At 40.3% G+C, this 26,287-nt stretch overlaps 1 protein-coding gene across 11 annotated transcripts in view; it reads right to left on the bottom strand.

Moving 5' to 3' along the window:
• The window catches only part of MAP4K4 (mitogen-activated protein kinase kinase kinase kinase 4), a 513,631-nt gene that overhangs the window by 114,003 nt on the left and 373,341 nt on the right, over positions 1-26,287 (bottom strand). For 4 of the 11 annotated variants that reach the window (XM_069204415.1, XM_069204417.1, XM_069204418.1 and 1 more), the window contains 7 exons: positions 23,822-24,052; positions 13,631-13,740; positions 10,016-10,167; positions 7,551-7,648; positions 2,156-2,331; positions 1,844-1,964; positions 751-936 (listed from right to left, as the gene is read on the bottom strand). In XM_069204415.1, coding sequence (XP_069060516.1) covers positions 751-936; positions 1,844-1,964; positions 2,156-2,331; positions 7,551-7,648; positions 10,016-10,167; positions 13,631-13,740; positions 23,822-24,052 — 1,074 coding nt within the window. The remainder of the gene's footprint in view (positions 1-750; positions 937-1,843; positions 1,965-2,155; positions 2,332-7,550; positions 7,649-10,015; positions 10,168-13,630; positions 13,741-23,821; positions 24,053-26,287) is intronic. The other 7 variants (XM_069204419.1, XM_069204422.1, XM_069204426.1 and 4 more) reach the window with 4 other exon arrangements.

The raw sequence follows: 26,287 nt of genomic DNA, 5'->3' as shown, positions 1-26,287 counted from the left end.
ATTCCTTCCAAAGGTGACGCCATCTGCAAACACAATCTCTAGATCTACAAATTTGGTTGATGCATCACCAAAATTGTTAAATCATTACAGGAAAAGGAACAATACGTTTGAAGAGATCAGAAGGGTATACCAAAGCACATAAAAGCCTCACAAGCATTATATTTTTTCCTTCCCCGCGACTCTCCGCCATCCACAAATCTCTTTATAAACCACAACCACTCTTGCTTGCCAAATACTTTTATTTAGTTATTGTGGCTTTAACTAATGAAAATCAATTGCTATGAAACAGCCTGCCGTTTTTTTGCAGTTTTCAAAACATCAGCAACATCTATTTTATGGGTAACTACAGTTTAACTCTCTAGGAACAAACGCTAAGAAAAACATGGTGTCCCTTTAAGCTTCCAGTAGGAAATCCATCTCTTGTCTGGCAACAACTTCACAAAATACATTTGACAGGAAAATGAATTAAATGGCAGATCTAATGACAGACGGTTTTGGTTTAGAAAACAAAGCCATGCAGGTTTATGGACTACTTGAAGAAAAAGTACAAGACATCAGAACAACAGCTGGCAAAGGTTCACGTTACAGGTGTCTAAGTGGTTAGGGGATGCCTACAGAACAGAAAAGTGTTATTAGGGTGAAGGGACAGCACAAAGCAGTGGAAGAATGACCAGAGGTCCTCTGGATAGAAGCTATTAGGCAACACTGGTATTTTCCTAAGAAAGCTGCCAGCTGTGGTGTGTGACATACCTCATTAGTAGTTAGCTTGTCCTGGGGTGTCTGTGGGGACATGGTGGGTGTCGGCTGGCTTGAGGATGGGGAGGAGGTGGTGGTAGAGGAGGAATGACTTTGCTGCAAGAGATCTGGCAAGAGGTGAATGCGACCAGCAAAGCCATTGCTCTCATGATGGCCGGCACGCTTTTTGTCAACTGTAGTCTGCAGAAAAAACAGGCACACCTGTCTTGCTCAAGTCCTGCTTAAATCCTTCCAACCCTTTTACAGGTTAATTTACTTATTTTATACGTCTCTGAGGAAAACAAAGGTAAAGACAGCCACAACTACCAAAATTTACTTCATGTCTCGATGCCAGAATGTGAGGTAAAGGGTGTTGAGAACATTTTTTAAGTGCTAATTTTGGCTAGCTTTAAGTTTTGGTTGCAATACAGTTTGCTTAAATTTAAGCTGCCAAATGCAAAAAAGCTATGCTTGCAAACAGATCTAAGTAGCAAATTAAGTTTATAGGTTCTTTTTTAATAGGCAGCTTCAAGAGTGGACTGATTTGTCAGTCTAATATATTATGTAGAAACCCTTACCTAGCTATTTGAACATCAAGCATGAAGTCTTAAGCCCCAAGTTAGCAAGCACTAAAGTTTGAATCACTTCAGGTACTGAAATTTGGACAGAAATGCACAGGATTACTGAAGACAGGTCCATTGTTTCCCAAGCACTCAGTAAAAAGAAGTTAGTGTCAAATGCAAAGGGATGCGTTGCCTTAAACACTCAAATTGCCAAAGCATCCGTGGCTCTCAGACAAGGTCTGAAAACAAACAAACCAAAAGCCTGATCATTTTCCCAGCTTGAGCGTGTTGCTATTCGGTCTGCAGGATATTCCCCATTCCAACAGAAGCTAAGGGACTCTGAAGGTTAGTTTTTGTAATGGTCATCACAACAAGCATGCAAAACAGCGGCATGGTTCTCCCTCACCATATGCAAATGCATGTGCTGCTAAGCGACACTCTCATGGACGATTGTTACAAGGCAGAGACAAACAGCATGGATGAATGAAAGAATGTAAGGGTTAACAATCAAAGAGCTACTCAGCAAGGGGCATAATGCGATGTACCTGTCGAACAATTAGTGTGCCCTCCTTGGAAGGCGTCATGGCTGGCTCGCTCTCTGCGTCATCATGAACAATCATAGTCTTCACCGACTCGGTTTCTCCATTACTAAGATTTAAAGAAGACCTATTGAGCAAACAAAAAAGGTGTCAATTAAGATCTCACCTCAGCCATTTGGTTTTGAAAGCATCTTTGGCTTTGGGGTGGTGGGGGGGGGGGGGGGGGATAACTCCACCTTTTCATACAATCTTCATTAATACAATCATGAATTACAGTACTCTATATTCAAACTTTCACTACAAAAATGATTTGCTCACAGTGCTTGTGTGTCCTCTGGTCCAGAAGTGGATTCATCTGCTCCTTCCTGTTCCATGTCATCATCTTCTTCATCTGTGGTGCCAGAATCCTCACTGGATGAAGAGTAATCTGTCACTTTGTGAGGAGGCCGCACGTCCTCCACAGCACGCAGTTCTTTTGCTAGTTCGGTCAAGTCCTAGGAAACCAAAGCAAAAAATAAGAAGAAACACACCTACTTCTAGACAGCAGTACAGACCACAAAGTAAGGCGTGACAAGTCAAATACAACAAAAACTGCTCACGGTCCAATCACCCTCACTGCAACTATACATGGAAACCTTACATTAATTACTGCTGCATTTAGCCACCTTTGCAGAGAAGAGGTAAGTGAAGAGAAACAAACAAAATATCTTTCCGTAATGGCACAAAACGTTTACAAATTACTGGTGTATAATGAGCAGGTGTAATCTTTAGCCTGAGCAAGCTGATAACATAGTATCACTGGAACTATGCAGACATCAACTCAAGAGTGTGTTATCGGTCTTGCTCCTTCTGAGCAACTACATCTACAGCTTAAACTTGGAATCAAAATGAGGCCAGCATCTGACAATTTAGGTCGTAAACTATTCTGAATTTTGTAAATGATACATTTAGGAAATATATCTTCTTACTTCTCTATCTCAACCTAAGGGAAGAAGTGGAAAATCAACATTGGTTTATCTTCTGAGTTGCTCCTCTATACCAATTCTTTGATTAAATTAAGTACTTTTGGCATAATCGGAGACCAAATGAAGCACAGAAAATGTAATGAAGGACACATCACTTACTGATTGAGAGAATTAGGAAATCCACCATCTGCTGGAAAAAAACTACAGAGTTGTTTTTGAAACAACCTGGAAGTGGGTTTTGGTGGTTTAAGATGCACAACTAGCATGCTATTCCAATCTTACTGACACCCCCTTAGTTAAAATTGTTGTGTTGAATTCCATGTGTGTCAGAATGACTCAATTTACTATTGTGAACTGAATGGATCCAAAAGTGGAACCTAAAAAATCAAATAATGCTTCTATGCTTCTAGCAGATCCATGCCTCGATGGAAAGAAATACTCCACACAAGTGGCTCCCTGGCAGTGATTAGGACAGGGGTACTAAAAAGTGGTTTATTTTAACTAATGTAGTCTATGTGCATATGAAGTTATCAATCCCTTCACTACCGCTTCTTAGATCTTAGAACTGGCAATTGTGCTAAATTACCTCGGTTCTTGAGCAAATCGCCAGACAGTTTCTTTAATTGTATTTACATGTTTTCCCTGTACTGTTTGTACTGCTTGCTGCTTACATGAACCTTTAAATTATACACTGTACATTAAAACCTGAAATGTGCTACTGCTAGTAGCAAAGCAAGGTGATACACAACCCTGGGAGCAGGAGTATCCAGACAGCTACACACTCTTGAGGAACAGCTAAAAGACTAGTCGATGGAAAGCATTGTAATTGTGCCATCTTATCGGAGGACCCAGGAGCTGGTTGACACATCTCCCTTCGACTTGGGTAACTGGGCCTTGCCGTCAAGAATTTGTAAGACTGTGCTGTATAAAGGAGGACACTCTACATCAATACTCGGAGCACAGAAAAAAAACAGTTGATAATGGAGTGTTAAAGATAAGTATGTGTCAGGCCAAAACTGTGTCAAATGAGGAGTCAATAAAAGTCTTTCCTTTAAAATTATCCCCTAGAAACACTGATTATTTATTAAATGGAGCTCAGCAAGTACCTACAGGTACACATTTGAAAAAGAGAGGGGTAGTGGTTTCAAAACCTCTGGAACCAAACACTGTTTTTTGGCAAAATCGATCCTGCAGCTGTCTCCCTCAGTATGGACTATTGTCAACATTAATTTGGTTAAGGAGCTATAAGCTAAAAAGCTTAGCTGGAGGGAAACCTCTAAACTGCATACAAAACACAGACAGCACTCAATTGGTGGATATTGTGCACACTGAAAACATGTTGCTAGATGCTGCCTTGGATGATGTTATAACAGTATCTATTGTTGGGATAAGCTTGAAACCCCGAGCAATGTATTTCTATCTTTAACTATTTTTGCCACGACAATGGACTTGAAATTACGTAAATTAAATGTGGCTGTTGAGTTTCCAAGAATAAAGTTTCAAACACATTCTACTGCTCAACTATGCTGACAAACTCTGTTCCATTCCTGGCTAGTTATAACTGTTGGAAATTTTAAAATTGCATATTTTCTGATTGGTCGCGTGGATCTTTGTGATTGTTCTCAGGGGAAATGTAGCTTAGATGCAAAATTAAATCAGAGGCGAAAGGGTTCAAAATTGAGTCAAATTCTGTCTAAACACATGATATCAGGCCATCGCAAACTGTCATTTTAACTGAGCCTAGCTTGTTACCTGCTCACCCACTTAAAATCCTAACTAGACAAGTGGTTCCTCCAAAGCCAGTCTTGATAATACAAGGGGTATAATAACAGGCATAAGGTAGGCTTTCAATTGTCACTGGGGAACACTGATGAACCTTCTATTAATAGGATGTGTATGGGTCTGAGAGCAGAGGGTATCCAAGTGAGCAGGTTCCCAGAAGTCAATGTCACAGTAAAGTCAGGGATAACAGTCAAAACATTCTCCCAGCTTTCTGAAGATGTTGCCCAGTCCAGATCTCAACTGTTATACTGTGGTGTTGCATGTTATCTCACACCAAGGATATAGCAAACATGTAATTAGACAGACTTCTCTTCAGACTGTTGCAAAGACTCAAAAGGTATCTCATGGGAATGCCAGAGTGGGGGCACATTTTTAACCCTGAATATGTCTCTCAGGGCCAACACGATATTCTGAATTGATGCAACACTGTGGGCCTCTGGCAAAACTGGATGTGGCTCATTTGACATCCAAGGATATGTATTACAACAGGAAATAAAAGATACAAACAGAGCACCAACTGGTTACTGGAGCAAACAGGTCTTTTTTACTAGATGAGAGATGTGTAACCATGTTGCCAGTAATGACATTATTACAGTGGACACAGTTCAAACACTTGCAGATGCCACTATAATTGATGCCCTGTTTGAAAGATTTGGTGGATACAATTTCTTTCAAATTCTTGGATCTGTTGTAGGCAAAAAAAAGGCCTCTCATTAAATAACCCTTGAAAGTCTAGTTCATTCTGCAAGATTTCCCATCATCTGTTGATAGTTTTTTTTTAATGGCAAGTGAGTTGTTGGAATATTTTATTATGCAGACTATCCTGTTAGAGGGTAGTTTAGGAGCCTTTTGTAATAAACAGTTTCGCTCCAAACGTTGCACTCTTTCCCTTGCTTGATCTAGTATCAAATGTGCATATCCACGCTGTTTGAACCTGTTTTTGTAATGATCAAAAGCACTTGCCAAATCATGTGGAATCTATATGATTCTTCTCAGGTGAACAAATTGTGAAAAAGATAGATGGTTTTTCAAGACTTGAAGGTGAAAATTTTGGAAATGTAAATCACTATTTCTATCGATGGGTTTTGTGAACAATGGTTTGTATGACTGTTGATGGCAACTTTATCAATATGTCTAGAAAAGGTATTTCATTCTTCACGATTTTGTGTGTGAATCTGATATGTTCATTGCATGAATTCAACTCTGTGAGGTTTTGTTCAAGTAGTTGTCAGCCACCCTTCCATCCGAGAAATAAATAATCTTGTTTGTCAGTAAATGGTGTTGCCATTTCTCTTCTTGTAATAGGTGATCTTCCTAAACTTTTACCCATGAAAATATTTGCATATGAGGGTGCTGGATGTACCATGTATCTGTAAAAAGAACTCATTTTGTCATTCAAAATAGCTGTGATAAAGTAAAAAAAAATATATATATATATATATATATATATATATATATATATATATATATATATATATATATATATTAAAGTTCAGACAGAAAACCTTTAATGGCTTCTATATTGTCTTGGTTCAATAAATCCCATTCCACTGTTTCTATTCCATCTTGAGGAATTGAAATGTACAATGCAGTTGCATCTATTGTGCACAGCCATCTATGCTTTCCAAAGAAATTTCAGTGAGGATATTGAGAAACACCATGGAATCCTTGATTTAGGATTTAGGATACCCATTTTTGCACAAATGTTTGAAAGGAATAATCTAAATACTGGTCAACTGGCTCATGTAAAGAAACAGCCAGAAACAATGGGTCTTAGGTTTTTGGCTTGAAAAGAGACCAATCATAACAGTCTTCTAGCTTATGGTCTACAGGAAGGCAGAACATGCTTACCAAGTGTTTGTAACTGGGAACCTACAGCGGCAACTAAGGCAAAACCTGACAAGCATTCTCATTCTACAAAATGGAGTTGAGAAGTTTCAGTCCATTATAATTTTTGCCAGTCTCTGACTACGTTGAAGATCCATGGAAAACCTGAATTCACAATCCAGCATCAATTCCGATCACACTTATGATGAATTAGCCAGACTTCTTCACAGTGAATTTTCAGGAGCTCTTTTGGAGCATCTTCGAACCCACTAGCTGAAAAAAAGAATCTAAAATGGAGGCTATGTTAAGGGGCATTGTGTGCTTATGGTCAACGTTATAGTAAGACATAACACTACGAACAGATCAACTCCTGAGGCAAAAGCTTAGCAAATAAACCTTTCCAAATCCAACCACCAGATGACGGGATGATGTACAACACATGCATCCCTATCACACTGTAAATCTCTAGTAGCTTTTCTGACTGTGCTGAAATGTCTGCTACCCAAGAATGTGAAACAACCATTTCCAAATTTGCTATGGCAGAAAAGCAGAAAAATGCCATACATAAACAAATCATCACAACAAAATAGAGACAAAGTGGACATTATTATATGAGCAGCATTTGTTTCATTAGATGAGAAACTCCAACTGAACTTTTTCCTCATCCGTTAATAGGAATGAGTGCTATGTTAGCATCACACAGTCCTGGCACCTCGAATAAGACCTTTAAAGATAGGATTTGCAATCTGGTGAGATAACTCTCACCAATACATTTTTCAACAATTCCAGTAATGTATTATAAATGCCACAAACACTTACCACATCTCCCTGGAACATTCATCAGAGCAGTCATGTGATTTAAAAGGTGGCAAAGGCGGAGGTAGTAGATGTTCGTTAAAAAAAAAAGAAGAAACTATCAATTGACTATCAAGTTTGCAAAGGAATTTGTAAGTAGTTGGTAGCTTATAAACTGCAATCAACCTCTATAGCAACAGCACACACAAAGACAAGATAGAACAGATGACAGTAGCAGTGATTACCAATGCAACCTTCAAGGATTCTTTTTCTGAATTTCATGCCACTGAGGGTTAAGAGCAGAACTATAAAACACATATTGAAATATAGCCATATAATCTTACAGCAGGTTTGATGGGTCTGAAGATTTCCTTCTTCTCTTCTGACTTTTTGGCTGCATTTTCATGACGTTGGGATGGTGACCCTTCCGACTTAGATGATGCTACAATATATCCAGATGTCCCAATGAGGGTAAAGAGAAAGAAATTCATTGGGGAGTTGTTTATGGCATGTCAGAAAATTAACATTGTTCTTTGCATGCATGCACCTTGTTAACACATTATGATTAGACAGAGGGAGGAAGGTCTAGGACAATACCTCAAATATTCTTATATGTATATATTGTGCTAACAGGGTCCCCCATTGCCTGTCCTTTAGCTGTCCACTGGGCCATCAGAAATTCAGATTTGTCTGCTTGCCATGCTTTCATCACAACCAGTTTTTTTAAGCCAAAAAGTAAAAGAAGTTTGAAAAGCATCCGCTTTTTGTCCTGCTACCACGGGTGTGGTCAAATGAAGTAATAAAGAAACAGGGGTTGATTGAGGGAGAGGGACGAATTGGCATCATTTCCTACAAGGAGTAATGTAAACCGAATTGCTGCACTACACAATTTGTGAGTTCAATTGAGTTGTCAAATTAAGAGGTTCAGTCTAACTCACCAATTGTGTAGTTCAGTGGTTCGTTTTTACACTACTTCAAGGAGGAAAGAGCGTTTTTGCTATAATTGTACCATGGGACACACTGTAAAACTGGACACCAAGAAACAAGAGTTTTGGATAAAATGCTCCAAATCAGAAAAAGAATAGGTGGAAAGAAGGACTGCTGCAATAACAGTATTTATCTAGGAATTGGTTCCTTCACATTCATATGTTACTATTTACTTGTATCAGGGGTGTGGAATTCCTATAGCACAAAGCCCAGGACATATAGTTTGGGGTCAAGGACAAAAGGTGTCGATGTTTATTTTGTCCTTGGAGCAAGTAGGCTCAACTCCACGCAGCACAAACCCCTTTCGATGCCAGTTTAGAGGGAAGGGAACTGTCTGCATTTGAGGTAATATTTATGTCTATATGTTAATGCTGTTCAAACTTGTATTTATGGTTCATTACTGCAAAACCTTTATTATTAAGGTGAGCTCTCTAAATAAACATTGTAAGGTCACACTGCACTACTGACCGTGGTTCCAGTAAAAATAAAAGTACACACGTTTGAAAAGTTTAACAATATGAGGCTACAAATAATGCTCCCAGAATGTTCTCTGGGTTAGATGCAAATATTTGCAGAATCTTGTAAGCAAGATTGAGGATTCTTTGCTTTCGAAATAAAATGCTCAGAAAAAAATGCAAGTAGGGAAAAAACGTGTTGCCAAGTTACTGACACATTTTAGGCACTATTTCTATGAAACATCATTTAGTGAAATGTGTTGATGCATGCTAAAAAAAAAAAAAAAAAAAAAAGAAATCCTAATGGAAAATCATTGTAACCATTCTCAACAAGATTATGGGAAACATGAAAATAAACAAGCACAAAGCCAACCGATCAGACACTGGTTGTCAGTCTTTTAATTTTGTCAATGCATGACTTGTTTTGACATGGCTTTTTTAACACTTTATTGTTGTGGGAGCTGCCAGGTCTTCACCATTGTAACAAACTTTGGCAAAATAAATATTTGGTCTTAAAAAGCACACAATGCCACAGTAGTTCCTGGTACTGAACGTGCTGCATGTGGAAGACCAAAATGCTATCACTCACAGTAAAAACAGCCAATAGATAAAGAGAGAAGTAGAATTTTAATAAAAACAAAATGTCTTGGTTAACACCAGACCTAAGGCCCTATTCTTAAATAAAGTCACAAAAGTGCGCCCATGGTATATGTCTCTGCACTAATGGCTTTCATGAATTCACAAGAATTTACAGAGGTAGACCAGGAAATCGTACTCCTAGAAAATATTTGTGAACTGTATTTTAGCACGAGCAAATATGCATGTATAGATTTGCTCACGCACAAATATACTGAGCGTTTACACGCTCACTTTCCCTCTAGCCACTTTTTTTTCCAACCCTTGAAGAACTTCTATTTCTGCCCTTGTCAAGAGTTAATTTCCAACCTTTCTCAGTATGAGAAAACATTAAAGAGCTGGCGAACATCCTTAAAACTATGCAGGTAGTAGGTTTGCACACACTCAAAGGCATTCCTGCCCTGGAACTATTACTTACTGCTTCCTCCAGCCCCAGTATGTAGAAATTGCTAGTATTCAAGCCCAACAATAGTATTAGCCGTGGCATAGTCAGAGAGGCTATTATCAGAGTTCTTACATGATGAGATTGCTGCCATAATTTGTTGCTGCACTACATGGCAACAAAGGGACCAACCAATGTTTTATTACAGACCAAGTAGATTTAAGAAGCAACCTGTCCCATTGACAAGTAGATATTTTAATAAATTCCAGACCCCTGATTGTATATTAATATTTGCATCACTGGTGAATTAAAAATAAATAAACTAGAACATAAATCAAATAGTTCTCACATCTCACTCGGAACCGTTCTCCAGATCCGCTTTGAGAACCAGGGTGTGATCCTGGCTGCGATCCGGAGTTACTTGACCCAGAGGAGCTTCCACTGCCTGGTCTGGGTACAAGCTTTTCAACTCTTTCCCACAGTAGTCGGGGCTCTATATTGCTAATTTGAAATTAAAAGAAAAAAAAAAAAAAAAGGTTGTTAGTGGGACATGTATAATTTGTTTAGAAATTAGGTCTTACAGGTTGAAATTTAAAAGAAACACAAGAGATCTAGTATTTAGTACAGAGCATGAAACAGATGTTTTAAAGCTTCGTCTGTTCCTAAAGCAGTGCTTCCTTATGAAAGCCAGTGAATCCCAGAAGGCTCATAGGAATTAGGCACATGTTGCAGAAATTGTGGGTTTTCCTTTTTGCTCGGGTTCTGAGAAAAATCTGTACAAGTCAAGACCTAAAGCTTAGCTCACATGAATAAAATAAAAAATAACTTTAAATTTTAAAATATTCACATAATTTATAGCACAAGTGTGGCAGGGGGTATTGGAGTGCTATGGATTGTATGATTATTAGAGTGAGAGGAGTTTGACCACCAATTAACTTCCAGTTACTACTAAAAGCACTTACAGGAGCAATTTTAACTGGTAGGTCTCTAACAGAATAAGGATAGTACCCTTTCAATCATTACGGATTTTTTTACACACTTGCATCCCACGCTAGGAGAAGACAGTGGTTTGTGCCCTTTTCAAATAAAAGATTGGAAACAAGACTTCTGCCTACAACCAGTCTATGTGATAGATCCAAAAACCTGCGTGGCAGAAGGAATGGGGATTAATGGCTTTCCTTGTGATTACAATAAGACTAAGGTGGGTAATCATCTAATCCAGTTATCGGAAGAAAAGAAAACACCTTACTATCTTACTACCCCTACATTGTGACTATATAGGTTTATGATCTCCCACATTATCTTTGTGATTGTTATCTTATAATACTCACGTTTTCAGAAGCCAGCCTATGTAGATTATTTTATCTACATAAGAGCCCCTTTCCTAGAAATTAAAAATACTCCTGACCTAACATTCTCAAACAACACTCCCACTCAAAAACTGAATCCTCGGCCAAGCACCAATCTGACAACTTCCCGCAATCCCAAAATGTTTTTGCAACCGGTTACTAGTAACCTCTCACAAGTTCTCTTGATCCACCTCTGAAAACAGCGGTGGAAAAAAAACATATCTAAATTGCAGGTCTGTACATTATGGGTTTTTTGATCCTTTGATCAAGCTTTTGATAGATTTACTGGAAGGATTAAAGGAATTTATTTTCAGATTAGTGCCTCTTACCTCAACAGCAAAATCTTTTTGTTCTTGCAAGTGTGGTTATGAAGTGGCAAAACATGAAACCTGAAGCTGCTTTTGTGGGGAAAGTAGCTACAAGTGTTTATTTTTAAGAATGGAGGGACCATAACAGTTAGGGATGCCTGTGCAATACTTCATCACGATGTAAAATAAGGGTAGTCAATGTACTGTTACGCAATGATAAGAAACGTTTGGGCACAATGGAAGAGATATGCATTATTAATGTTTCTGAACAGCACCTTTTACACCTTCTATATAGTACTTCAGTCGTTCTTTAGCTACTAGTTATCAAGTTGTAATAATATACAGTGTAAAACTTGACTCACTGATTCAATTTTCATTCTAACATCCTTCATTGGTTCACCCCAATAATTTTTCAGTCTTGCACATTCTTTCCTAAGAATCGCACCCCTTGTTTTTATTCTTATTCATTTCTGTCTTTTATAATTTGATCTTTTAAACATTTTGTATGTAGTGAGCTTAATTAATACCAATATTAAAATCTGAATATTAACAGATTCCAAAGGCGAAGAACAAAATCCAGGAGAAGGATGTCCTTGATAGGGGAGTCAACATAGGGGAGAATCTGAATTAAGGGGTGATAAATGTAGATAGGTTTTTCAATAGTTTTAGAAATGTTTCTGAAATTCTAATTCCTACTGTAAATGATATTACTTCAAATCACTTGATCCAAGTTTATTTTACCCCATACTTAAATGCTACCACTATCCCTCTTATTCAAATCTATACTCCAAAACACTCTGCAACACTACCTCTCTCATCCCAAGCCTATCAACCAATAAGCAACTGTCACCATAACGGTAAACCCAGTGGGCCAAGTAACCCTAACTTCATTCCTCACACCACAATTGCAACTTTTTCACCCCAATACTAAATTAAGTCTCAGCCTACCTGTTTAGTCTAACCCTTAAACTCCCTCCCCAGATGTTCTCAGGATTGTTTTAATGTATCTCCCTTTTCACTGCTTGTTTCTCACCAACTGTTTTTCCAACCACATGGTTAGAACTACATTTAATTCAAACCAAATATTTTGCGTTTGCCTTTGACTAACTGTCAGCCTGTTTCTTCTATAAAAGCAAAGGCATTAAGGACTCTATGGCAGGGAAATTCTTACACTACCCTATTTAATCATACGACGCAGACACATCTATCCAGACTGGTGAAATAATATTTTGCTGAAACAATCACAATTATAGACTTCCAAACATAAAAACAGTGCAAATACACCTAAAATAAAAAATCCCAGATAACATGGAAATGTAGCTAAGGAAGAGAATTCAGTTTTATTTATACAACTTAAACTGCAGTGTCACCTGTAGCCTCCACCACTGTAAGTATCCAATAAATGACCAGTCTTAGGACAGACTCAGTGTTTTGAGTGTGTATCGGACATTACCGAGGAATATTTCATAGCCTCTCCACCGCTCAAGAGTCTAGAGTAAACAAGTTATGAACATATTGGGCTCACTCATTCCTCAAGTCTTGCAAAGCATTGATTTTTAGATTTCAAGCGATCCAGTTGGACATAAATTCTTTACTGGCTATTAAAGTAACTTTTTGATGCTTTGCTCAAATGCAGCCTATTTGCTGGTGTTACTTTTGGACTAGATTTGTTTTGAGTAATGTACCTAATAACTTAAGAGTTTTGAAAGAACCTCTCCACTGATGGAAAGAAAGGGTTGTACATGTCAGAGTACATTTAGGTGAGATTTTCAAAAGGTCCTGATGTGATTCGCTCAGTGTCGTGATTTTAAGAGAACAGTTTGCATTTGTCCTTAGTTGATGGGGAACTTGAGGGACTGCATTTGCATTATACATTGAAAAAAGCAAAGACTGGAACTTCTGAAGTTAGGACAGAAGCTAACTTTGGCTCATTGTGTTTATATGTGAAGAGAGGGAGTAAGCCAAAGGAACATAAGATCTGATCCACAGCACTGGCTGGATACACCATGAGATGATCAAAGGTTCACACAAAAACCAGACTCTATGATGATCTGCTCTTTTTTCTCTCTTTTAGGTACTTTTCTAGAAGTATGGATAATTTGATCATTCATAGCTTAGTTTACGAAGGGCGATGAAGGGCACAAGATGCATGATTTTGAAAACTGAAATTTGAGCTTCAAAGGTACTTTCCTCCCCAGCTGAGTTTCAGCATTATTATTTCAAAATCAATATCCTTTTAAGACAGGAACATCACAGAACAGAATGTTGTGCATAGCAGTAAAAATCAGATAAAGTTAACAAACAAACCTTGTGGAATTCCTTTGCCCTGCTTGATTGTTTTGCTGCACAACATTGTTCTGAAGAGGTGAATCACGACGAGATAATACAGGTGACCGTGACGTGGTCCTTACAGGTACCTTGCATAGGAAAACGAAAAATGTCTCATCACACATTTTCACCAGGTTTCTTTAATTGCCCCCTCCCGTGTTCAAAATGACTCAAATTATTAGCAGTCTGTAAAAAAGAATATCAGGAAGTACATTTCTGCACCTTTAATAATTTATTTTTAAAAGGTATAAGTTGCAATATTGTGTGAAATGTAACTTAAACTTTATATCCAAGTACTCAGTGCCGTTCGAAGATATTTTAGGGAGAGCAGTGTGCCATTTTACTTAAAAATGAATCAGGTCTAACTCGGATAGAGCAAGAGGACTGGCTGTTTATGTTATTTAAGTAAGGCATGAATCTTTTTCATTTTCTGTACGTGAAATGCCTAATCAGTAAAGTATTGCGCCATGCTGCAGAAGTCGTATTTATTGTTGGCGGTAGGGGAAGTCTACATTTAGAAGATGCATAAGTACAATACGTTGTCAATAGCCATCAAGATACAAGTAAGTCTTAAATGACTATTCAATATTATGTGAAGTTGGTGATAGCAATGAACTATGTAGCCTCAGACAATGAGAACAAGAAAGAAAGCGCAAATGTAAAAAACATAGTAAGGGTTCACTGTGTAAATACAAATTAATCAAACATCTTAATAATAGATAAGCAAATGGCAGAAGCTGAAAAGCAGCAAGTAAACCACATGGGTAAGAAGTAATAACTTAAAATTGTGTGATATATAGTGGACCTTGTGTGTCAGCATATGCATAAGTAGCACAAACCAATGCGGTTTTCAGGTCTACGGTACATAAAACAGTTTAAGAGCTCTGTTAGGCAGAGATTAAGTGTCTGATTTAGATATTGGAGGATGAGTTACTCTGTCACAAAGGTGACGGATATCACATCCGCCAATATCTAAATCTCATAGGATATAATGTGATTTAGATATTGGAGGACAGAATAGCTGTCACTGCTGTGATGGGAGTAACTTGTCTCTTCAATATCTAAATCAGGCCCTTTGTCTTTCAGTTTCACCACAGAAGGGTCTCTGAGCAGAAGGAAAACGTTTAACTGAATTCACAGAAAGCTTTCAATTCACTTTCCATGCCATAGCCAGAGATAAGTGTAATGGAGTGCAGGGCAAATTTACTTGGTGGGATAGCATCACCACTAAAGAATTATGTGTATCATGTAACAGACGTACTGCGATATAGTAGCATCTACAAGGCAAACTGAAATGTTATTTGTATTTAACCACCGACTCAATCTTTACCACTGACTCCATTTTATAATTAGCTTAGCTTCAAATGCCATCACATTGGTGGCACAGGTATTTTTTCCAAGAACAGCTTGTTAACATGTTTTCGCTATTCTCACCAGGGAAAAAAACAATGTGGGGGGACAAAACCATGATAAGACTGTACAAGGCTGAGAATGTTTATGGTCGAGAAGGGTACAGCTCAGTCTTGGAAATACACCTTGGGATCTGGCCAGTCTCTAGTGTGTTTTTTCAGCACTGACCTGGTACAGCCAGCGCTTGAATTGAGAAGGAACCCACTGCTGAGGGTGGACGCATTGCTCAAAGTAATCCTATTGGGATTGTTCTCTTCTGGATTGTTGGATTCGAGCCCCATGGTGATGCATTTTTAATTCTTAAAAATCTAGTTTTGCTGTGTGCATGCATAAATACGTAGTCCCAGCATATATATATATATAAATGTCACTTACCCAATGTACATCTGTTCGTGGAATGTAGTGCTGCAGATTCACATACTGTGCATATATCGCCATTTAGTATTCTGCTCGGAGTGTTACAAGTTTTTTTTTTTTTTTCTTCAAAGAAGCTTTTTTGAGTCACGAGATCGAGTGACTCTTCCTCTCAGTGATAGTGTACATGCGCATCAAGGGGGTCATTACGACCCTGGCGGAAGGCGGAGAACCGGCGGTAAGACCGCCAACATGCTGGTGGTCTTACCTTGTGGAATTATGACCATGGCGGTTACCGTCATGGTCATCCGCCGGTTCTCTCTTTCGTCCGCCGGGCGGCCGTCACTATGACACCGGCGGTATTTGGACCCGGCTTACCGCTGTGGATTTCCAGCGGTTTGAACTGCCATGAAATCCATGGCGGTAAGCACTATCAGTGCCAGAGAATTCCTTCCCTGGCACTGATAGGGGTCTCCCCCACCCCTCACCCCCACCCCGACTCCCTCCCCTACACCCCCCACCACCCCCCAAAGGTGGCAGGGCCCCCCTCCCCACCCCGACCCCCAACATCACATAACTCGCACACACCCGACACGCATGCAGGCACCACAAACACACACATGCACACACACACACCCACCCCGACATACATGCCAACATCCACAGACACGCACACCCACATTCAAACATACACGCACACATCCATACAGACATACCCACAGACATACATGCACTCATTACCAAACACGCATCACCCCCACAAGCATACACGCACTCACACTCCCTCCTACATACTCAGACACCCCCATGCACGCACACAACATCCCCCACCCCCCTCCCCTAACAGACGATCGACTTACCTGGTCCGTCAATCCTTCGGGAGGGGACGGGAGCTATGGGGGAAGCTCCGCCGACACCACACTGCCAACAGAACACCGCCACGGCGAATCACAGGACGTGATTCGCTGGGCGGTGTTCTGTTGGCGTGGCGGTGGAGCAACCTCCACTTCCCCGCCTCCCGCCAGTATGGCAGTTGGCGGCTCTCCGTCCGTAAAGGGAGGGAGAGCTGCCAACGGTCATAATAGGCCAAGCGGCAAACCGCCTGCACTGGCGGTCTTCCGCATGGCGGTCCCTTGGCGGTCTTTAAAAAAGACCGCCGAGGTCAAAATTACCCCTATAGTCCTTTGTAAGATTGTTTTCACACAGGAGGGTAAAGTAAAGAGTGAAGAATTGTATATGTACAGATATATAGTAAGTAAAGATGTCCATGCAATGTATATACATATTTACATTATAAAGTACTACAACGGCTACAGGTTCCGGGGAGGAAAGAGGACGCATGTGCTTCTGCAGCACTACAAGCCACAAACCGATGTACACTGGATAAGTGACATTTTCAGTTCCATGGCATATGTAGCTACAGATATACAGGCGCGCGGCAGGGGGCAGGTTCCTGGATGAACCGAGGAATACATGAATTCATTCTCCTTGGTTGATGCTAGCGCAGACCTAGGGAGCCCGATCTCAAATATGGGATGGGCGACTGTATTGACCAACTGACTTAGACATATTCTGTCTTCTACTCTGTAAGTGACTATATGTGCACTTGGTTAATTTCTAACACATAGGAGAAGTAGTATAATAATTAAAGGCTTTTTTTCGTGGGTCCTGAAGAAGCGTCATAGGATCACTTTGTGACCAATCATAGACGCGAAACATGTTGACCATGTCGGATTAGGTAAACTACCTTCCCTAACTATAGAGTGTAATGGTACATTATTTCCAACAACACTCTTATATTACTGTTTTTAATCTTGGCCTGAACCCAATTCCTATCATATTAAAATAATGGCTCAGGTTCAGAGCTAATTTTACTAGTCTTGTCTCTTTTTCTACACTCTCCGCTCCTTATTCAGTTTCTTTCCCAGACCCTTGTTGTTAGCAATTTTACAATGGTTGAGTGCCACCCAGAATGCTGGGTAGCCCGCCAGACATTGCAGCACCAGTCTGGGGAGGAGCAAGCCCGATGATGATACCTGTCACCCAAGTGGGTGCTTGAGGGCTCTCCTAAACTCACTCAGTACTTAGTCGCTACTTCCAATCTTGATTGGTTGGCTTATATCTCTCTCTTCCTAGTGGAACAGTGCACTTATATTGATATTACAGCTACAGATATACAAGCTGTGCATAGACTGAAAAGCAGTCCCCTCCTAAGTAAGCGGTGGCACAGCTTGACCAACATTTGCTTGTTGGCGAGATAGCACATCCACACAGTAGTGTTTAGTAAATGTGTGTGGTGTGGACCATGTGGCTGCTTTACGTATGCCTGTCATTGGTATATTTCCTAAAAATGACAGTGAAGCTCATTTCTTTTTAGTAGAATGTGCTTTAGGAGTTACTAATAGTTGTCTTTTGGCTTTAAGATAGCAAGTGGGAGCTGTAAATATCCCAATTCTATGACTTCAGTAGCCAAATCGTCAGGTTGAGCATACTGGGATTGGGATGCCTGATTTGACCCTTGTTGTGTGGTAACAAGTCTGGTCTGTTCGGAATCTTGCAGTGTGGCACTACAGACAGATTCAACAGTGTTGTGTACCGGTGTTGATGTGCCCACAGTGGAGCGATGAGTATCACAGTGAGGGAGGTGTGACGGATCTTGTTGACCATAAATGGAATTAGTGGGAGATGGGGAAAAGTGTAAGCAAATATCCCTGACCAATTGATCCATAGAGCACTGCTGCCCTTGGATTGAGAGTGTGGGTACCTGGATGGAAAGTCTGGCCATTTTTTGTTTTCGATGGTTGCGAAGAGATCTATGTTTGGTGTTCCCCACATGTGAAAGTACTGTTGAATTACTTGTGGGAGAATCTCCCATTCATGTATTTGTTGCTGCGTCCTGCTTAAGAGGTCAGCTAGTTGGTTGTGTATCCCTGGGATATACTCTGCTAATAGTTGAATGTGATCGTGTCTCGCCCATTGCCAAATTGTTTGTGCTAGAAGGACAATTGAGCTGAATGCGTGCCCTCCGTTTTTGCAGATAAGAAGGCTATACAACCTGACATCAATGTATTAACACTGTTTTGTGTGTGATTTGTGGTTGAAATGATTTGAATGCTAAGAACACTGCCAGTAATTCCAAGTGATTTATGTGGCAAGCCTGCTGGATAGAGTCCTTTTCTCCCTGAACTGTAAGATTGTTGAGATGGGCTCCCCAACCGGTCATTGGTGCATCTGTGGTGATTATGGTCTGAGGCACTGGGTTCTGAAATAGCCACCCCTTGGATAAGTTGGAGTGATTCCACCATTGCAGAGAGTTGTAAGCCTGGCGGTCCAACAACACTAGATCGTGAAATTGACCCTCTGCTTGAGACCACTGTTGTGAGCGACACTGTTGTTGGGGTCTCATGTTTAGACGTGCATTGGGCACTATTGCTATGCATGATGCCATCATTCCCAATATCTTCACGATAAATCTTACTGTGTAAGTTTGATTGAATTGTAGTTGGGATATGAGTGTGTGGAACGCTTGAATTTGTTGTGGATTTGGGTAGGATAATGCTGACTGAGTGTTAACAATTGCTCCTAGATGTAGTTGAATTTGTACTAGCTGAAGGTGAGATTTCTGGTAATTGATTGTGAACTCTAACCTGTGTACAGTATCCATTGCATATTGTGTGTGTTGTAGACAGGTTTGAATGGTGCTGGCTTTTATGAGCCAGTTGTCTAGATATGCGAAGACAGGTATGTACTGTCGCCTGAGGTAAGCTGCAACCACTGGTAGAAATTTTGTGAATACTCTTGGTGCTGTTGTTACCCCAAAGGGTAACACATTGAATTGAGAGTGCTTGCCTGCTATCACAAACCGTAAGTACTTGCGGTGTGCTGGATGGGCAGGAATGTGGAAGTAAGCATCTTTTAGATATAATGATGTCATGTAGTCTTGTTTTTGTAACAAAGGAAGGACATCCTGTAGAGTGACTGTATGGAAATGCTCTGAGAGAATGTAATGATTCAAAGGTATGAGACTGAGGATTGATCCGAGAGTGCCATCCTTTTTTGGTATGAGGAAGTATAGAGAATATACTCCTGTCCCTTGTTGGTGGATGGGAACTACCTCTATTGCCCCTTTAAGTAAAAGAGATTCTACCACTTGTTGTAAGACAACAATGTGTTCTGAAGAAAGCCTGTGTGAACGAGGGGAAATGCTTGGTGGAGCAGAGATGAGTTCTAGGCAATAACCATTGTGGATAATTGACAGTGCCCCATTGATCTGATGTTATCTGTTGCCAATGACAGTGGAAATATTGCAGTCTTCCTCCCACAGGAGATGTATGCTGTGTAGGGATGCAGAGAAAGTCACTGCTTTGAAGTGGTGGAGGCACCTCTTGTGGCAGTGGATTTGCCCCTAGATCTGAAAATGTGTCTTCTATAGGAGCCCCCTGAAAGATCCTCTGGAATAATATTGTTGTCCCTGTTTTTGTTGGGACGGAGAGGTCTCTGATGTTTGGGGTTTAAAACCTCCTTTGAACTGGGGCTAATGAAAAGTACCCCAAAAAGGTGTTGTGTAAAAGGCACCCATGGCCTTTGCAGTATCGGAGTACTTTTTTAATTTCTCATTGGTGGTATCCATCTCAGGCCATATATCTTCTGTTTATTGAATTGCATGGTGAGGACCACTTGTATTTCAGGTTTAAAAACGTGATCAGAGGGAGGAGAATCCCCTGTGGAGTGACTGTTAGCTCCTTTTCTAGCTGCACTGACCACAATGGAATCAGGTGGCAATTGTTGTGATATAAAGACTGGATCAGATGGTGCAGCTTTATATTTTTTGTCCACCCTAGGTGTTAATACCCTTGCTTTTGTTGGCGCTTTAAAAATGTCATCAGCATGTTTTAACATACCTGGTAACATTGGCAAACACTGGTATTGCTTATGTGTAGAGGAAAGAGTATTGAATACGAAATCCTCCTCTATGGGCTCAGAGCGCATCTGTTTGTTGTGGTACATGGCTGCCCTGGAAATGACCTGATTATTGGTCGTGGTGTCGTCGGGTGGAGACTGCCTTGTGGGATACAGATCAGGGTCATTCGAAGGAACTGGGTCAGAATCATACATATCCCATTGGGTCCATGTTATAAGTATTATCACCCATATAATCCCCATGTGATTAGACAGGAGATTATGTGGAAAACTGTGTGGGTGATGGTGGTGGAGTGTGAGGTGGTGGCGAAGGCTGATGAGGGAAGAAAAGGCGAATGCGGTGGAGAAGGCTGATGCACAGTCTTTGGCTTCTCCTTATGTTTAAATATCTTTTCCGGTGAAGGGCCAGTTTCCAAAGTTTGTTGGAACGTTGGTTTCCTCTTAGTTATAGAAGGAGGAGAGGCAATAATCTTCCCTGTATCCTTTTGGATTTGTAGTCTCCTTTGTTTGTGGTGTATGACCTCAAGAATTAGTCTAATGTCTGTTTCATCTGTTTCCTGTTCTGGAGATGAAACTTGTTTGCTCCGAACGCTTGGTGATTGATAGAATGCTTTAAACGGGCCAAAAAAAGTGGTTTGAGCCATAGATGAAAGATTTTTCGGCTCCAAAGAGGAGCGTGGATGTTTTGGCTCCAATGTGGTATGTAGCCGTCTCAGTTCCAAAGTGGAAGCCTCCATCTTTCGATGCCGAAACAGGCATTGTAGTCTGTTCAGTGGAGTGAGTTTTAGCCTTTTTCAGCACCAAACCCGAGGTCGTTTGACGATATGTTGTTTTTGGGTCAGACCATGGCTGGCAAGCAGTGGTGGGCCCAAGGCCTTTTGTGGCTTTTTTTATCTGTTTTTGATGGGAAGGGGCTGGTGTACTAATGCACTGCGGCGCAGGAATAATTTGGCTGTCCCCATCTGAGTCGCGTTTGGAGTCTGGGATGGAAACCGCAGTCTGTGCCTGTTCCTCACCAAAGATGTTGGGTGTTTGTTTCGCTGACTTCGATGCCATCGCTAGCCGTCTTGATCTTTGATCCCGTAAGGTCTTTTTGGATCGGAAGGATCGGCACGCCTCGCAGGTCTCTTCTTTGTGGTCCGGAGAGAGGCAGAGGTTGCACACCAAATGCTGGTCGGTGTAGGGTTGCTGGGCGTGGCACAAAGGACAGAATCGAAATGGAGTCCGATCCATGAGCCTGTGACGGAGTAGGCCTGAGAAGGGCACGGGTGCCCAAAAGGGCGTCTATTCGACCCAGACGCTACAATCTGATCAATTGTAGTCAGAAACATGTTTGAAAAACGATACCGACATTGAAATAAAAGATAGAGAAGTTCAGATAGTACTGAACCGAGATCTACAGAAGTGAGAGGGACACGTCCGAACCAGACGGCGGAAAGAGAACAATCTAACAAAGGACTCGATGCCAACGCATACTATCACCGAGAGTAGGAGTCACTATCTTGTGACCCAAAAAAGCTTCTTAGAAGAAAAATAACTTGTAACACTCCGAGCCCAACTCTAGATGGTGATATATGCACAGCATTTGCATCTGCAGCTACACATGCCATTGAACATATATATTAATTATTGATGTATTGCATTTTCTTTATTATTATTCGACTGCTGTGATTATTTTAAGAGTTGCACGTGTGTTGCTGCATTCAGATTAAGCGCTTACGTTATTCTCGTCATATGTAAAAACATGAGAATTGCCTTAATAAATTCATTACTCAGACAGAGTGCTGTATTCCATGCATTCTTTAGTTTGGTTTCCTCTCAGTCTGAAGCAAAGCAGAACACAAACTTAAGCAATATATTAAGGAACCTGCATTAAGCAATGGTGCAGGTGATAAAGGACTAAGGATTAAAGGCAGAGTAAACAGGATTAAGAGGGTGGTCAAAACAAAAACTTTTAAGAACCAGTGGCTGCTTTGAAAATCACCCAATTAAGAACTGGCTAGGAAAAGATGTTTGTTTCTATACCTGTCCCATCTCTCTCCAACCCCCACTCTCCCAACAGGGGATTAAAGTCTTGCTTCAAAATACAGTTATTAAAGAAAGTTCATCAAAAAAGCAAAACGTACTACCAGACTGGACTCCCTTTACTACTCCCTGGCACCACCATATTGGCACTGAGCAATCAAATATTACTGATGCATTGGCAGGCTATAACTAGAGTTAATTAAGACTGTAGAGCAGCGAGAACGTTTGTTTCCATGTTGTTACGGCTAAACACATGACCATAGAGTGGGGGTAAGAAGGCATAAAAGTAGACCTCATGATGTATCTTATGGACTTAGCCAATGATTGACACCAGTAACTTTCTTCAAATGACCAAGATACTTTTCCAAGCGCAACCACTGTATGGTGGATTAAAGTACAGCATGGGATCGAATAACAGGGTTTTGCCAACAATACAGCCTCACTTCTCCATGTTTCCCACAAGAGATCGGGATGCAGTTATTTTTATTTTAAAAGACTGACTTTCAGCCCACTGTGGGCATTTTAGATTAACAATAGTGTTCCCTGTGCAAATCGATGTTTACATATCACTTGTGGTCTGCCATTATTCTAATAAGTCCTCCCTGAAGCATCACACGGCGAGCTCTAAAAAGGTATCACCTTCTGAGGCCTCTGCAAAGCAAGGCTTGTTCAGAAGCCCAAAGTGACATATCTGACTATGTACTTCGATGCACAAAGATAGGGCAAGGGGGCAATCTGAAACATTATGGCTAAGGATTGCATTTGTGTTTCCCAATAAAGATGAATATGAGTTAGCTCATGTTCAAGCATTAATGGTGATTTGTTAATGATTTGCTCTTAGCTCTAGCAAACACTGATCATACTGCACATTCATATCTTAATCTATAAACTCAACGCATTTTGTCAGTGAACACAAATGAGAGCCTTCTCTCTTAGGAATTTTTCTGTAAGGGGATCTTCCATCACTTTAAGAGCCACATTGTGAGCATTTGCACTGAACATGGCAGACACAACTTCTTTGTAGTTCAACGGCATGTTTTTTGTGCATTTCATTGTCCTTCCAGTCTTTGAGAGTCACAATTTGGTATGAATAAGACTACAGCAATACGTGTGCTAATTAAAAGCTACTAGTTTGCTGTGACTGATAATTTCGGTGAGCTAACATAAACATGGTGGAACCCAGTCAATGGATCGACTGCTTTGTTCACCATGATAGGAAATAGCTTCAGAGCCATTGCTAATTAAATTAAACAATGCTCAAAATCCACAGTTCACCACATTAGGTTTTTTTTATATATATTTACAAGGCTTGTCCTAAAAGTGATCAGAGTTCCCCTTAAAAGGAAAATTCATAAAAACATTTGATGTTTCCTGTGGTTTGGTCACTTGGTACGCTTAATATTGTGGCATCGCCACAACAACCTTTCAAAAACCACAAAGTAGTGTCTTGCTTCTTCTTACCCTCGGGGGCACCTCCTCACTGTCGGATCTTACCCACACCTTTTGGGTGGGGTCAGGCGCCTCTGACCTAGATTCAGAGCTCTGATTTAGCACCTCACTGCGAGGAGGTGGCTGTGGGTCCTGAGAACGCAGCTGATGATGTGCAAATTTGGGAGTAGGGTCACTGAAGGAGTGGGATCGCGAGACAGGGGAAACATTGTTCTTGAGAGATGCCAGGTGGGCCCACTGTACCTTACAAAAAAACAAAACATAGAACATTCAATGCGGTTCAGGGTCATAGGGTTCAAACTTCACAGCACATCTACAAGTAGGAGAAAATGTAAAAAAACAAAAAAAAAAAAAAAAAAAAAAACCTTCAAACCAGGTTACCATGCAGCAATACTTCAACATGAAACAAGAGGATAAACAGGTCGGAAGGATGGTTATTGAGATGGCGTTAGAACGTTGCATAGGAAATGTTGCATGAAATTTCACAAGGTACTGCATAGGTGAGCAGACAAGCAGCAACTTTGGCTCAAATTTTACACACACACACACACACACACACACACACACACACACACACACACTTATATAATTAAGCATATAAATGAAGATACACAAAAATACACATGCATACAGAAAAAGCTTGCACTGACAAATGTTACGGTCACAATCCATCAAAGTCATAGAATTCATTAAGTCAGGTACATCCACAAAATTAAACTCCCTCAATAAAGAACTCAAATGTAGTAATTTGGAACAGATGGGTATATTAAACACCGTCTAGGAAGTGGATGAGATATTATTGCTTTGGTACCTAACTGGCAAGCTGAATGACTTCAGATGCTTTATCTTGCTTGTGAATTTCAAGAACTCTATCATAGTTTACATACATTTTCTTGCATAGTTTTAATGCTATCTTTTATGCTAACAGAATTCATCTCTTCATTTTTTCCTGCCAGATTTTTGTGAATCGCATGTTGGATTCAACCACTTTGCTGTAATGGAAGACAAGCCCTGCAGCTCAAATGGATTGGCCTCAATTTCTGACTTTGGCTGGTGAGAGAGCTGGCAATGGGGGGCATTTTTAAAATTAAAATGTTTAAATCAAAAACAGATCAATAAAATGTACATAAAAAGTCAAGTAGGCAGTAACAGGAGGCTAAAAAAATTGAAATCCTTGATCGAGACAGGAACCAGAAAAACAGTACTTTTCTGAAGTATGTGTAAAATGAATTTCTCTTACATGAGACTGTACAAAAATAAAAAAGTTGAAAGGAGACACATACAAGATGTGGGTCAGGAGCAATAAACAAACGGTTCTTTTGCCCCAAACAATGTGCACAATATATGTCCCTGGGGAAGAGTGTTTTTTCTACATATCCTAAATAGCAAAGTGGGCTGTCAAAAAACCCATTCAAACGATAATTATGCAGCAGCATAGTGCACAGCAGTACTTTAAACTGGTAGTTGTAGAAAACATATTTACAGTTCCCATAGCAGCCGAATGTTGCTGCTACATATACACAACCAAAGCATTACCTAACACCCCCATTTATTTGGTTTGCAAAACGTGACATTTGTAAAGTGGATTCCCACCTGTGCACTGGCTACAACACAGATGTCTATATAACAATGCTGGAAACGTACTGAATGTAGCTTTTTATTTTTGTACATTATATTCAATAGCAGACGTCTTATTTTGATAGACCATTTGAGGGGAAAGGCAAAGATGACACGCTGGAGAAAAGGTCGCACCTATACCTCTCCTCTATTAGCATCCTCGAAATTCTGTTACTCTAGCCCAGCAAAGTCACTGGCAGTTTTTTGGAGGAATCACTTGTGTGGCAGGGTCTTGTTACGCAGACAGATTATTGCTTGTAAGGGCTGACGCTCAATCCCATTTTGAATTGATGTTGCAGAACCAGATGGGATCCATATTTTTGAAGATAGAAGAGGTCAAAAAGTACATCCCAGAAGGCAATGTACATTAGAAGTATAAGCAAAAGGATACAAAAAGGAAAGCAAAATCAGCTGGAGGGGGAAGCTGAAGGGAAGGACTATAAAAGTCTATTCAGCTTTAAGTAAACAATATTGTAGGAGCAATCTGTACATTGTGGCCTTTTTCCAACAACACTGTGTTTAAAGTGGAGAACTAGGAGTTCCACAAACATACAGTTTTACAGATTCAAGAAATGTAAAATAGCCTGAGGAATCTAAAATGAAAAAACAAAACCCCTTTATACCTATAGTGTCCTAAACAACCATACAGTTTCACTGCATACAAAGCACTGAAGGTGTCAAAGACACAAAATGCAACTATTAATAGCCTGGACAGTATAAGATAAGATAGCAGACAAGCAATGCTGTGGGTTGAACCCATTCTCAGTCATATATGTGCTTCCTGCAAAATTGGTGCACACTGAGATACCTATTTGCATGAGGCACTAACTTATAAGTTCTCTTTAAAAAGTAGGTGAGCCT

Source organism: Pleurodeles waltl, chromosome 8 (assembly GCF_031143425.1).
Source record: "Pleurodeles waltl isolate 20211129_DDA chromosome 8, aPleWal1.hap1.20221129, whole genome shotgun sequence".
NCBI lineage: Eukaryota > Metazoa > Chordata > Amphibia > Caudata > Salamandridae > Pleurodeles > Pleurodeles waltl.
Note: the sequence above shows the minus strand (reverse complement) of the source record. Positions and strands in the feature narration are given on the sequence as shown.